Source organism: Neophocaena asiaeorientalis, unplaced genomic scaffold, assembly GCF_003031525.2.
Source record: "Neophocaena asiaeorientalis asiaeorientalis breed wild unplaced genomic scaffold, Neophocaena_asiaeorientalis_V1.1 scaffold216, whole genome shotgun sequence".
NCBI classification, from domain to species: domain Eukaryota; kingdom Metazoa; phylum Chordata; class Mammalia; order Artiodactyla; family Phocoenidae; genus Neophocaena; species Neophocaena asiaeorientalis.
In genome coordinates, this window is record NW_020175825.1 from 984,264 (window position 1) to 999,461 (window position 15,198).

Sequence of the window (15,198 nt, forward strand, 5' to 3'; positions counted from 1 at the left end):
TGTGGGATCCTCCCGGACCGGGGCACGAACCCGTGTCCCCTGCATTGGCAGGCGGACTCCCAACCACTGCGCCACCAGGGAAGCCCCCTTGGTTGATTTTTAAAAAGCATTTGGATTAGGTTTTATTAAGTAATACAGAATAATCTACAAGATAAACACTTACCAGAGAAGATTATAATACTCAAATCACCTGCGTATCAATTTACAGCATATTCACTCACTAGAAAAACTTCTATTAAATGCTTATTTCTTGAAGCAGATTAAAATAATAAGAGATTGCACATCAGTAATATATTTATATATGCATAGAGATACGGAGGTGATTTGTTGGTAAAATGTTAGTACCTAATGTCCAGCCAATTATATACATCGCCCAGGGCTTCCCTGGTGGCGCAGTGGTTGAGAGTCTGCCTGCCGATGCAGGGGACACGGATTTGTGCCTGGGTCCAGGAAGATCCCACATGCCGCGGAGCGGACGCCCATAATTTAGACCTACTTCAGAAGCTCACAGATGTTACAATAGTTCACAGAGGACAGCTAGGAAGAATCACAGCCTGTGGTGCATATGAGTTCCAGGTACATGGTGCTCTCCAGAGCTTGGCTAACTGAAAGAAGCCCATATCAGCAGATATTCCCACGTTTGCCTTCTCAGCTCCATCTTGGTGAATTTCCCCATTTCTGAGCCTTGACTAACTTGTTAACAGGGATTCTGACACAATGGATTTGTTAATAAAGTACATGGCCTAAGACTCAATTGTGATTTATTTCCCAAAACATTCTCAATAGGCATCAGGGAAATGTTTACTTGTCCTACTATAGCACATAGTTTACCTTTCTCTCAAAGTAAGACAGAACTCAACTGGAGTACTAATTTGATAAACCTGGCATAACCTATGGAGTAATGATGTGAAATCTTGCTACAATGAAGTTTATTTCTGCAGAAATCCATATTACACTACTAGACTTTAACATTCTACAAAGTTTCTGCATATAAAAATTACCATCCAAATTTCATTTTTCAGAAAGCTCCTTTGTATTGGTACAGAGTCTCCCTTAACATGTTATTTTTTATTTTAATATGTAGTATGACCTAATTCATTGAGGTTCATTAAGCTGTCAGAACCATACTGCAAAGACAAGTGGGGTTTCTATTTGCTTACACAGATATAATGAATGGCAGTTATTTCCCAAATTTTATTTGGACTTTCATATATTTAAGTTACACCTGACTTCATCTGATAGCTTACACTACATTATCTATTGGGGAAATGCAGAACACAACTCATTATGCACTGTGTCGTTAGTAGATTGAAGTCTATCATTAATTTTTCTTTGAATTGCAAAGGAAAGAATCAAGTACAGCCAAAATCCTTTCTGTAGTTCATATTAATTATAACCAGTTATATTCCTATTCCGATTTATATGCAAAAGAACATAATTAAAAGAGACAGAACTTCCAAATATGCAAATTCTTAATGGCTTATCTCTATTAGCTTCTCAGAAGTAACAGTATGCCAACTTTCAAGACAATTAGCTAACAGGTATAAACCAATTGCCATCAGAAGTTTCCAAAAAATAAGGCAAAACTAAAATTATCTAAGGTGGAAAAAATATCAAAGCTCAAGAGAAAGAATATGTATTTTTTAAAACCATACTTCACGGTATAAATGGAAGCTATATAACCATACTCTGTTAAACATGAAACTAATAAGGCGTAGTTTAAAAACACTAATTTGCCAAATAATTAAAATGGGAAAGGTATTAATTCATTCGTTTTGCCATTCTTATATCCCATTCCCGCATGCTGAAGACGGAAATCTTTATCACAAGGAGTTTCTCTTCAGGTACCCCCAAAGACTGGTCCACAGGAGAGAAATGGCAGAATGTAATCTGCTCTGAAAAGAGCATCTAAATTTGTAACTGTGGTGTAAGTGCCGGAAAATGAAACTCTCAACATTAAAATGGGAGAGAACTTAACCACGCGCAGAAACAAACCCGAAGACCTCGTAAGTGGCAAGGGCTGGAAATGCCAGGTGCCAGATCTGGTCGCCATGGCCTTTTGAGGCCCAGTAGGAAAGAGACAAGAGCAGGACCGCAGCAACCCGCTCACCCCTGAAGCCCCTTCTCCGGCACATCTGAGAGCCGAGTTCTCAAGCTAATGGCATCTCTTCCCTAAAAACTCAAAAGGGGAAGGGCTCTCGATGGTCTGAGAACAGGATTAAGCTATTGGACGTCCGTTTCCGAACTGCACGCACCGCGACCGACTGAGGGCGACAAGAAGAGGAATATGTCCTCACGGCAAGCACAAAACCTCAGGGAAGAGAAGGGAATAAGCCGGTACCTGTTTGTCTCTCTCGAATACTGGCTGCTGAGGCCGCCGCCATCTTGGCTCCCACCATACACTGCCCGGCTGGAGAGCGGAGCCCGATCATGACGTGGCCGCCCCGACCGCCCCGGAAGCAAAGATCGGAGGGGCGGGACCATAGAAAGCCGAACCCCGCCTCCTCCAGGGTGACCCTCCCATTCTCTCAGCTCTCTCCACAAAACTTCAGAGACCCAACGTGGGAATAATACCCGAACACCTGGCAGTGTTTACTTTCCAGCGGCGTAATAGTAGGAATTTTTATCCTGTCTAATCAAGCCACAGCTTCTCAAAGGGTAGCTGCTTTAAAGTGAGCTCTTTAGGGCAGGAGCGTGTTGTAGTGCTAAGAACCTAAATACTGAACTGTTAGTTTGGTCGTCTACAGATCTCTTGTGGTGATAATAATCTAGGAGCTTAAGGATCACAGGACTAAAGTAAATGAAACTCCTGGAACAAAATTGGCACTTCAGTGCTAGCTCCCTTTTCTGTTTCCCCAGTGCAGCAGGAGGGGTCTCCCGTTTGCTCCTTTTCTGGGAAACAGGCAGCTTCGGAGCATTGCTCTGATCAGGCAGGTTTCTTAATCTCATGTTAGGCAAAATGGTCTAGCTGCATGGGGTTGTTTTGCCTACGTGGACACAGAAGCCAGGAAGGCGCAAAATGGCAGTTCGTATTTTCCTCCTTTTAGTAACTGCAAAATCACAAAACATTACTTTGGCAGGGGGTGTAAGTGGATAGTGCAGGTGTCTTAATGTACACTTAAAACCATATGATGACAAAATGTATCCAATATTAATGATTTCTAATTTAATCCATAGATTTTTTTTTACTGGATGTCAAAAATGGACACAACTCATTTCCCCTATGGTCAACAGAGTTCACTTAGGATATTGCGTTAGTTATTGAATATGTTCATTCTGAAGTTTCACCAAATTCTGAAATGAAATTAGAGACCCTGTGCCTCAAAAACTGGTTTGAAAACTTAACTTTTCGAATTTATGAGAAATTAAGTTACCCCAACGATTACATTAAAGAGTAAATTTTTTAAACAAAACACAAAAGTTTATTTTTATGAAACTTGACAGGTGATCTCATTCTTAATGCCATTAGGGAACACCCTAGAACTGGACCTACGTTCTTTTTTTTTTCCTTGTGTAAATTTTTTTCACCTTTTTTGAGGGTATAATTGATAAATTTGGCAACATATCTGAAACGTACATTGTGATGATATGATATATATGTATACATTGTGAAAGAATTCCCCCCACTTAGTTATTTACCACATCTATCATCTCACATATATATATAGTTTTTTATTTTTTGGTGAAAACTTTTGAGTTCTACTCTCTTAGCATATTTCAATTATACAGTACAGTTAACTACAGTCACGTTATATATTAGATCCTCAGACCATACTCATCTTATAGCTGACTTTTTACTGCTTCCTATATGTGGAATAAAAAGAAGAAAACTGGAATCACCAATGAACTAGGTGTGTTGCAATTAAACAGAAATGACAGTTCCTGCCCTATGGGAAAGTTCTACTTAATTTTTTGTCTTCATGGAATATAAAATAAACAGGCTTTCCCACTGTCAACATCTGAGAGCCCAATCTTGTTCATTTGTTTACTTCTACTTTCAAATGCAAATCTACCTAACCATTTCAGAGCTCCAGCATAGACCTCCCAAAATATATGACTCAAATGACATAGAACACTAAGGCATGCTTAACATTTGTGTACAGTATATACATTTGAAATGATAAAAACTGTCCTGACCAAGGAGTGCACACAGTGTGGGCAAACAAATGTATAGGAAATATATGTCCCACAGAACAGTGGCAGTAAACAAACAGTCCCTGTAATGCTAAGACTGAGTAAGGTATTTGTAATGTGTCTTTAGAATAAGGAAAGAATTAAACTATGGCTGTTAGAGTGTTAGTTAACCTAACTTTTTTAGCAGTTTAACTGACTCTACCTATCCAGATGTTGGGCTAAAATAATATAATTATTCTGGCAAACTATTATTTTACATTAGGGGATAGATAGTTTTAACAGAGAATACCTCAGAACAGCTCATTCAAGAGAGGTTCCTACGTGTCAGCCGATAATTGCTTGCAGGATCTCTATAATGGGGAAAGGATCTATTATCTACACAGTATTGTCAGAATCTTAACCTTGTTAAATCCTAACAAGTTACTTGATTTAGTTTATATAAGCACTTCACATTTAGTAGCAGAAACACATTTATTTAGAAAACTTCATTTTAAGTGTCATTTTTTTTTGTTGTATCTGAAGTCTTTAAAAAAAGGGAAACTAGGCTGACATAAACTATCACCTAATATAATACCTGGCATACAGTAGATATTGGAATATGTTTGGCAATTTGAAAAGATAACAGTCAAAATGAGAACTTTAAAATAGGATTTCTTCAAAGCAATGCAAATTTTCCTAAACTATATGTAATACACATTCAAGTAATCCATCAATGTGTTTTTATGCTTTACATTGCATCACGGAGAGCATAAAACTAGTTTAATAGCTTATTGTAAAATTAGCAACAAAGCTGTGATAAGCACTATATATAAGAATTACACACTTATAAATAGAATCTTGTTCTAATCATTTTCTTAAAATGACTGAATGTAAAAGGCAAAGTCACGGAGAAAACTTACCTATTATATTACACTCTACTGCACATTTAGCATTGAGTACAAAAGTTCCAAGAGCTTCCATATAATTAGGGGAAAAATTATAAGAAGTTTGGAATAAAGCAGAAGCCAAAGTAAATTCTCAAGTTAGTAATCAAATGAAAGCTTTTTACTTCACCCAAACAAATAATGACTAATTTATAATATGGAAATTAAATATTACAAAGTATAAAGTCATGAGCTAGTTTCTGATATTTTAAAGAATCTTTACCTTAAATACTAAAATAGTAAAATGACTAAGTACAAGAATAGTAGAGAATTGTATAAATGCCTTCAGATGAAGTTCTCACACCAAAAAATTTAAAATTATTAAAAAAATGAATATAAAACTAACCTAAGACCATTAACAGTAGATGCATACAAGGCGAATTTATGCTTTTTCTTGATAATGAGAGTAACAGAAAACAAACTTGAAATATATGGCATTTAGATGATTGAAATATTTAAGAAATACATATACACATTTATAAAGGTTTATAGCATAATTCCTTTTTAAAATCAATGTCAGTAGGAACTATGCATTGGCTATAACAATGAACAGAAAAAGAACAAACATAATACCAACCATTTGACATAGTAACAATGCAGAAAATAACCTATGTCAGGTTTCTCTGACATATCTTGACTGTAAAGATTAATCTAAAATCATATTGATAGAACATCCTTAAAGCCAGAAAATATTTTGCAATATGAATATTTATACTTCACTTTAAAACGTGAATATACTAAGTTATTTACAACACTTTATCCCTAAGGCCCTGTCTACACATAAAAGAAGAATTGAAACACTGTTTTTAATTGTAGCTAACCCAAGCACACTGCCTCCCCACCAGCCCTCCCCACCCAAAAAGCATGTGAGCTTTAACAGCTTTAATTACCACTGTAATTAAATGAATTCAAACTACAAATAACCAGAAAATAGCTTTAATTAGGTTTTCTGGTTTGTATTGGTTTAACGGCTTTTAAAATTTTATAAAAACTAGGTAGGTTAAGAAATAAAATATCCAGTTTATCAACACATTAGGAATAAAAGCTATATGGTGAGGTTAAACCTCTTTTTTGATAATTGCTCCTTTAATTACTTTTGAAAATTTAACAGAATTCAACACAAGACAAAGAAATGCCTTGTTTAATGTTTTAAAACCTTCATGTTAAAGTTAAACTTTAATTTGCTGGGTCTGTTAGAAAATGTAACAAAATTTTACTAGGATTATGTTTTAGTTTTCCTTTGGTATTAATAACAGATTTATTACCAGTATCAAACCAATCCTGTCATTTGTCTTTAAAAATATCAATAATTTAAGGATGCTTCTTGGAGAGGATGAGAATATGGCTGATACCTGCTTTATGTAGCAAGAAAAATGTGCTTAAAACCAAGCATTTTACCTCTCATACGATTTATTCTGGTGAAAAACCCATTTATATTTGATAACAGATTAGGAACATTAGACTTTTCCAGTTTCTTCTTTTGCAAGAGTACAAATATGGTGACACAACTATGGGATTAGGGGACAATCTTCAAATTCTTATTACATAATCTCTTGTTACTTCTAGGTATTCTTTGACTTTTAGTAGCATTAATAAAGTTTAAAAAAGGAAATGGAAGAGTTTATAGAAGGATAACAGTTAATTCTGCATGGTTGAGATTAGAGTGGGTTTTTCATTCTATTTGTAATTCTTTCTTACACATTTCTACATTGTTTATATAACAGGCACCTTTCAAAAGCAAAGAAGATAACTATATAATGCAATGGTGCCAGCTTACCTTTCATACAACCATCTTGATAATAAATGTCAAATAGCCAAACCTACCAAATGGCAATCCACAGAGATCATTCTATTCAGATAACCTAAAATGTGGATCAGACATAATGTGGTCTAATACCACACATGGGATACAGGAAAAAAAAAAAATCCTATGATTAAAGCCAAAGGCTTTAAAGAAGACACTTACTTAGGGATTTTCAACTGTATTTTAATCCACCTCAGAAGTGTTTTAAGACTATGGAATGTCCATAGATTCTAGAATATTTGTGCAATTCTGCTTTTTAATATAATACTTCCCTTTAGGCATAATCTAATTGCAGTGTGGATCTATTTTAACATAACTTAATAATCTAAAAACATTTTTAACTAATTTAGTGCCATCCTAGAAAAGGATACATATAACACATACCCCAAAATATGACTTTGATTTATATAACAAGATTTATCATTTAGCTTTCCTATTTAATGCTTTAAAATAAAATAAGTAATAATTTGAAAATTGCATAAAACTAGAAAAATCACTGTGGCATCCTATAGCTAATCCCAATTTACAAAAACAGTGAGTACAAGTTTTCTTATTATATATAGCATGCTACTATAGTTGAAGAAAGTCTGTACAGCCATTCTAAAAGTATTTATATTGAGGTTTATGAAGCATGTATATTAAGAAAATAGAAAAGTATCAACTTTGGTACACCTTAACAAAAAAACTTTTTAGCTTAAGTGGCCAAAATATTCCTTTATGTTCATATCATATATTTTATTGGGCCAAGTTTGCTCAAAAGTGATGATGGACAGATTTCTGAAACAAAAAGCATCAACAGCAGTTTTTAAAGAAGCATCTCTTTGTTCAAAACAGTTAATGTCCAATGAAGTGAGAATTTTCTTCCTTTTCTAATCTTAGAGTGTTTTTTATGGCAAAGTCCATATTTTCTTGAAATTCTTTATAGGTACTGGTGATAGGAAGAGCTAAGCAGTTATTACACTTGTTTCCAACAGGAAAATCCATATGAAGGCACTCAATTGATGGAGTGGGTATAAATCCAGCAGGTGGAATGGAACTGCAACCAGTAGCAAAAATAAGAATGTCTTCCATTGTTACTGTAGATTTACCATCTGAAAAGAATACCAAAAAAGGAAAAAAAGAAAAAAAATCCATGTTATATATTGCTACCATCATAGACTCTTCCCCAACTAGACTAGACATGTTGAAAAGCAGAGATACCCACATTAACAGAGATGCATAAGAGGAAAACTAAATCACTAAGTGTAGTAATAGGAAAATGGTATATTGAATACATGTTTATTTGAATTTCAAAGTAGGACTCATACAATAATTTGGTTGACCTACTCACTGTATATTTAAATGTCTTCCTTAATATAAAATTATCATATAGTCCAAGAGGTTCAGTAGGTTTTGAAACTCCATCTTTCGGGGATATGATCCTACAAACAATTTTAAACCAATTCTAGACCATTGCTATTTGATAAACTATTTCAACAAAGGAAAAACTAAGATGGTATAAAACATCCAAACAACCTAGCTAAAAAATTTTCAACTAAAAGTTAAATTGTTTTACACCATATTAAACAGAATGAATTTACATTGCTATGGCTCAATGATAAATATCATTACCATGCTCTGACCAATGGATGAGGAATAATTCAATTTAACTTAAAATTTAAAAAGGTGAAGTAAATGACTAGCTTTGAGACTATCCTGTGTTGTGGCAATCACCCGTATATTTAAAGTTTTCTAGGAAGAATGCCTCTCACTTCAAATTACCTAGAGGAAAACAACCGAAAAATATAACTTTACTATGTAACCTTTCCTATCACTTTCAACTCATATAAACTTGTTTTGAAACAAGTTTTGTAAATAAGTAGTTAGATTAAAGTCTTACTATAAAAAGCAAAACTCAAAGAAATAAATATCCCAAAACAAAATTTCTACGACAGTTAAATAAAAATAAAACATCTACATACCCTCAACAGCCTGTAAGTAACTGTTCCAAAACCCCAAAGCCTGTACATCAGATAATGTGTGTACTGTAAAAAGATCACTAAGAATTTTTGTGGAAAGATTCTCAGGTTTATGACAGAAGATGTTACAAAATGCTTCTGGATAAGTCTGAATTTTCTCCAAAACACCAAGAGTTCTCAGACCCTGTTTAAAACTTAAGAGAAGAAAAACAATGAGCCAACATTCATACACATGTGTTTGGAATGAACATTTCTAGCTAATTTACTATCACATATATGTGTGAAAAAGACAGAAAAAAAAAGATGTGGGGAAAAAAAGGTGAGGAAAAACAAAGAAAAATATGGATACACTTTATGTGATATGGTATTTTCAAATCAATAACAAGCAAATGTATTAATATAAAATGAATATTTTCCATGCTTACATTATTTGGCTTTATGGAATAGTTTTAAAATTAAGCTAACAATTTTTTATTAAGAGGAAAAAAGTAGATATCTAAAATTTTACACTTCAAAGCTAGTTAGTATAAAATGAAAGACTGCAAAGAAAAAGAATCATAAACTTGAGCCACATAAAAATTTTAAACTTATGTATTGATAAAAAGAAATTAACAAAGACAAAACAAAGTGGGAAAATACTGATACATGATAGAACACTAATTTCTCTAATATAACAAAAATACAAATCATTTTCTAAAAGAACTCAATAGGAAATACAAAATATGAATGCATCATTAAGAAAATACAAGTAACAAATGAATTTTTAAAAATACACATTCTCACTAATAAGCAAAGAATGAAGAAGATAGCATTTTTGCCTACCAGACTGACTAACCCTAACTGTGGCTCTGGATTCCCTATCTACGTCCTCAGGTACCCTGCTACACTGACTCATCTTCCCTTCTATTAGCTCTTCCTCAAGAGCACAAAAATATGCTTATCTTTCCCATCTTTGAATAAGGGAAAAAATTCACTCAATCCCATCTGCTTTCCTTTGAGACAACCTATGTGAAAGACTTACCTACATTTACTGTCTCCTTTTCTTAATTTCCTATTCACTTTCCCTCCACTCCTTTCTACATCTCAGGAATAACTGCCCTAAGTGCATGAATGATGTATGGGATCAGTCTCCTGGTTTCCCCTTATATCTCTGGCCAAACCTTCCGAGTCTCTTACAAAGCTTATTCTTTCTTTGCTTTGCCTTAAATGCTACTGTTTGTCCTCATGGATCTGTAACAAGGCAAATTTCTCTTTTTTCTTACCATATCCCATGGCTTTATTTAAGCAGGTTTATGTCATTAACTATAAAATCTGTTATTTCCAGCCCAGAATATATACCCAACAGACTGCTGGGTACCACATATTCCAAGCACCCAAACTTATTAAGTCCAAAAGAAAGCTAATTAATTATCTTATCACCAAAATCAGAACCGTAAGTGACAACAAATGCCTCCATTATTCACCCTATTAGTATAGCTAAATCTGAAAGTCATTCTTAACTCTTCCCTCTGCCACTCCTAATTACAAATCCCATGAATTTCCTTTTTTGAAATCCCTTTTATCTGCTCATTTCTCCATATACCAGTGGAACTGTTGTACCAGGTATGTAAGCTTCCAAGTTGATTTTCCATGTAAACCCCCATACTGTCATTCATCCTTAGGTATGTTGGATGGAGGCCCCCAAAAGATATGTCCATATCTTATTCCCTGGAACCTGTGAATGTGATCTTAGTTGGAAAAAGGGTCCAGGCAGATGTAATTAAGTTAACGATCTTGAAATCATTCTACCTAGGTTATCTGGGCTCACCCTAAGTCCAATGACAACTGTCTTTATAAAAGATAGAGAGGAAAAGGCCATGTGATATAGATTCAGAGATTGGAGTTATGCAACCACAAGCCACCAGAAGCTAAAAGAAGCAAAGAATGGATTCTCTTCCTAAATTCCCAGAAAGAATGAAGCCCTGCCAACACCGAGACTTTGGACTTCTAGCCTCCAAAAATATGGGAGAATAAATTTCTTTTGTTTTGAGCCACTCAGTTTGTGATAATTTTTTACAACTGCCATAGGAAACTAATAATACACACTCTGCACATGAAATAAAGTCCAAACTCCTTAACATGGCTTTTAAGGTCCTCCACAATACAATTGCTGCCTTTCTTGCTTGCTTTTAACTTTCACCTTACACCTACCTTTGAAGCAAATTTCAGCCAAACTTAATGTTCACCTTTATAATTTTACTTTTAATTAAAATGAAATATTTCAAGCTTATATAAAAATCCAGGAAATAACAGAAAACCATGACTGTAACTTGATTTTGAAAGACATTAACATTTTATGTTTGCTCAGATTACTTTTAAGAAAATATTCTATTCACTCAACTAAATCTGCCCATTCATCAGTTTCCCTTCTCTCCTTTTACAAAGAAAACTATCTGAAAGTGCTATTTACCTATTCTGAAATTTTTACTATAGCCTGCATTTCATTTTAGTTTCACTATATATGTATCCCTAAAAAATAACTAGTATTGGTTTGCTTGTTTTGAAACTTTCCAATAATGGTACCATACTGTATACTTATTTTTCTGCAATTTGCTTTTTTGAGAGTAATTTTTTCTAATTGTTATATAGTAATAGTTATTACTACATTTAGGAAACTAGTTCTGTCACTTTATTTTGGGCAACTGTACTGAATTACAAAAAAATTTTTTATTCCTTCCTGCCGATTTTTGTATTTTTAAAACAAAATTCCAATTTACCTTCTATTTAAAAAGTTACACTAATTCTTATTTTTAAAATGCTTACCTCAAAATTTTAATCGGCATATTTGAAATCTAAAGTGAATCAGGTATTTACCCTCTTCCTGAACAATACAAAGACCTTAGAACACTTGCAACTCTGGTAGCTCTCTCTTCCTATGCTACTTAAACATTTTGTTCCACCTTGTATCATAAATCCCCAAAGTAAACATTAATTTTTTGTACAATCAGTGTTTAGTTACTCTAAAATTAACAAATTTCTTTCGTTACCATTCCTTCTCACGTGCACACCTCCCTGTTAGTGTCCTTTACCTCTTGTAACCTTGCTACACTCTTTACAGAAGCAGTTCTAAGATTATTTTAGTTGGACAGTCATCTAGACTACCAATGATAATTTTAATTCTTCGAATAATTAATAACATTCACTTATTCATTTAGTCTTGTTGCTCTACTAAGACCTCCAGCATATTGTAGAAATGAAGGGGGTAATTATATGTATCCCAGGCTTGTCATGGCCTTAAGAGGAACGTCTATCACACTTCATTAAGGATAATGTTTGCTGAATCTTTACTAGCTAATCTTTATAAGGATATTTCAAATTGTTAGCTTAAAATTATGTATAAATGTTTAAATGCAGCAATTGCTTTTTTTGCATGTATAACTGTATGAAGGTTGTTTGATTTTTCTCTTTTAATCTTAGTGGAGTGCACTAAAGCAAGATTTTTTTTTTGATATTCTACCTGCCTTGCTTCCTTTTATAAACAGTCCTCAGAATTGTTAGTAAATTTTGAGGCCATGTTGCTAGATACAAATATATTCAAGACTGCTGAATCCTAAAGAATTTGTTCTTTTTAACACTATTAGGGTCATTTAAGGACAAGGCTTTTTAAAAAGATTATTAGAATTTCTTTCTCTCTTTTTTTGCTTTAAAGTCATTTATTTGCAATGTAATTTAAGATCCTCTGTTTTTTAAATATGAATCTAAGCTATTTACATGTAATATAATTACCTATATGTTTTCTATCTTATGTTTTCTTTGAGCATGTGTTTTCCCTTGCTTGTTTTCATCCCTCTTTTTCTGTTCACTATATGATTAAATATGTTTTCTTTATTTCTACCCCCACCCCCATCAAACTGGTTTGGAAGTTACACACTCTATTCCTGTTATTTTAGAGTTTTCCCTTAAATATATATATACTTGGCTTAACAATCTTAAGGTAATTAATGCTTCCCCACTACTACCTCAAGAATACAAGTTCCTTAAAACAATAAATACAATATCCATTCTCTTCTTACAGATGAACCTTTAGCTAGTATTTTAATTATTTTAACCATTTCTTACCAAAATTTAGTTGTCTTTTAAATGGCCAATGCTTGTTTTTATTTATTCAGGTCTTTTCATTTCTTTGCTTACTCCTGGTGCTTGTATCTTACTTTTTCCTTCTGGGTTCAATTTCTTTCTTCCTTAAGTAGGTATTTTATTAATCTCTCCAGGAAAGAAGTAAACCTGTCTCAAAATGTCTTTATTTCCTCCTCTCTCTTGAATGATAACGTAACTAGCTCTGTGAAGTTACTATCTTGGCTGTCTGTTTTCAACGTTGATGTCACTGAAAAAAAGGCGTCCAATATAATTGATGCTCATTTTTACAATAATGTTTTTTTGCTCAGAACACAATTTCATCACAAAGTACACTACACTTCAGCATGTTAAGCCCTGTGAACCTGAACCTGAAGAACTTCTCAAGCAGCATTTTCTATAATATTGCCCAGCCTCCATCTCTTCTGTCAAATATATGTGTGGGTGCTCTTATTCTAACTTTCATGACATTTCTTGTTTCAGTCCTTTTCTCTCTTTTTCTCTTCAATGGCCTAGCATTTAACAACCACCAAGTTTCATTTCCATGATCATTTTTGTTTCTGTTTCATTTTCCTTGTTTTTCTGTTGGTTGCTTGATTATTTTTTTGGATTCCATTTTTATCTATAGTGTTTTGAGTGTATTTCTATGTGCAGATTTTTAAAAAAATGTAATAATTTACTGCTGCCAACATTTTATCAGTTCAAGTATAGAAACATTACTTCCCTTCATGTCCCTTTGCCTTTTGCTGTTTATAATTTCCTAAGTATTTTTTTTATATACATTGTGAACCACATTAGAGAATGTTATAATTTTTGCCTCAGCCATCAAACATAATTTAGTAGACACAAGAGGAGACATGCTTTTATTCTTTTCATTATTCTTTCTTCCTTCCTGATGTTACAAGATTCCACCTTTAATAATTTGCTTTCTATTTCAAAAAATTCCCATAGGCATTCTTTTAGGGTAGATCTGCTGGTGAAAAATCGTTTCGTTTTCCTTCAAATAAGAATGTCTAGACTTCTCTCAGCTGTGTCCTTGCTGGGATCCCCAGCTGGTCTGCTTTCTCTACCTTTCAAAAGTCTTCTTAAGTTTGTTTTATAAACACTGTTCAGGGTTTTTAACTGTGCTTATCAGGAAGAATAGAGAGAAGAGTGTCTATTCCACATTATCCACAACTGGAAGTCTATGATCATTTTTCAACTTAGAAGCACTATTTGATTCATTTCACATTTTATGTTTGGTTTTTTTTTTTCTTTTAAATCACTGTAATAACTTTTTATGTCTCAGTTTGTCCTGTTATTTAAATCCTTGATGTGCTATTCCCAATACTTGCTGTTTAGGATGGTTGTGTTTTGTCTTTTATTGGAACCTCCTCTTCTTTAGCAATGTAACTTTAGCATTCCCATCAGGCTCAGGCTGTAGAAATTTCCCTAAACACTGTTACGTATTTGCTTTTGCCTGGCACTCTGTAAGTACTACGAATCCTAAGACCAATTACTTTGTTAATGTCTTTGGTTCAGATTGGGGTCCATTCAGAATGCCAAACCCAAGTTTGGGGCAAACTGAGGGTTCTGATTTCATATGACATTTAGGGTACCATGGCTTTTTTGTTTTTAATAGATCTTTACGGGAGCATAATTACTTCACAATACTGTGTTAGTTTCTGTTGCACAACAAAATGAATCAGCCATATGCATATACATGTCCCCATATCCCCTCCCTCTTGAGCCTCCCTCCCATCCTCCCTATCCCACCCCTCTAGGTCATCGCAAAGCACTGAGCCAATCTCCCTGTACTATGCTGCAGCTTCCCACCAGCCAATTATTTTACATTTGGTAGTGTATATATGTGGATGCTACTCTCACTTCCCCCCAGCTTCGCCCTCCTACCCCATGATGAACCTAGTTGCAGGGCAGGAATAAAGAGGTACTATGGCTTTTGATTTCCTTGTTATTTCTGACATCTACAGGACTCTTGAGCTATAAAATATTGTTTTTTGTTATATGATTTATCTTTCACATAAAAGGAGGGATCAGTCTTCAGCTTCTTTTCTCTTGCCCTCTTCATCTTGATCTGCCTAACTCCTATTTATAAATCAGGGTTTAATTTAAACACCACTTATACAGATAGGGAAGCCTTTCCTGACAACTAGACTACTCATACATATAAACACACACACTCACACAAAATAAACAAACAGCAATGAATTATCTAACTTAGCAATGAGAAAAAATCCATCTGTAGACATATGAATTCCTTGGGAAA

General features: G+C 34.1%; 2 protein-coding genes across 8 annotated transcripts in view; both read right to left on the reverse strand.

Moving 5' to 3' along the window:
• The window catches only part of SCFD1 (sec1 family domain containing 1), a 127,262-nt gene extending 124,830 nt beyond the window's left edge, over nt 1–2,432 (reverse strand). Inside the window, exon 1 of one of the 2 annotated variants that reach the window (XM_024732666.1) lies at nt 2,342–2,432. In XM_024732666.1, coding sequence (XP_024588434.1) covers nt 2,342–2,432 — 91 coding nt within the window. The remainder of the gene's footprint in view (nt 1–2,341) is intronic. The other variant, XM_024732667.1, reaches the window with a different exon arrangement.
• A 2,154-nt stretch (nt 2,433–4,586) lies between these two features.
• Nucleotides 4,587–15,198, reverse strand: part of G2E3 (G2/M-phase specific E3 ubiquitin protein ligase) — a 59,385-nt gene continuing 48,773 nt past the window's right edge. For 3 of the 6 annotated variants that reach the window (XM_024732659.1, XM_024732658.1, XM_024732657.1), the window contains 2 exons: nt 8,823–9,013; nt 4,587–7,952 (listed from right to left, as the gene is read on the reverse strand). In XM_024732659.1, the coding sequence (XP_024588427.1) occupies nt 7,696–7,952; nt 8,823–9,013 (448 nt within the window). In that variant the 3' untranslated portion in view covers nt 4,587–7,695. Of the gene's footprint in view, nt 7,953–8,822; nt 9,014–12,917; nt 13,183–15,198 lie in introns of those variants that run through there. The other 3 variants (XR_003001471.1, XR_003001470.1, XM_024732661.1) reach the window with 3 other exon arrangements.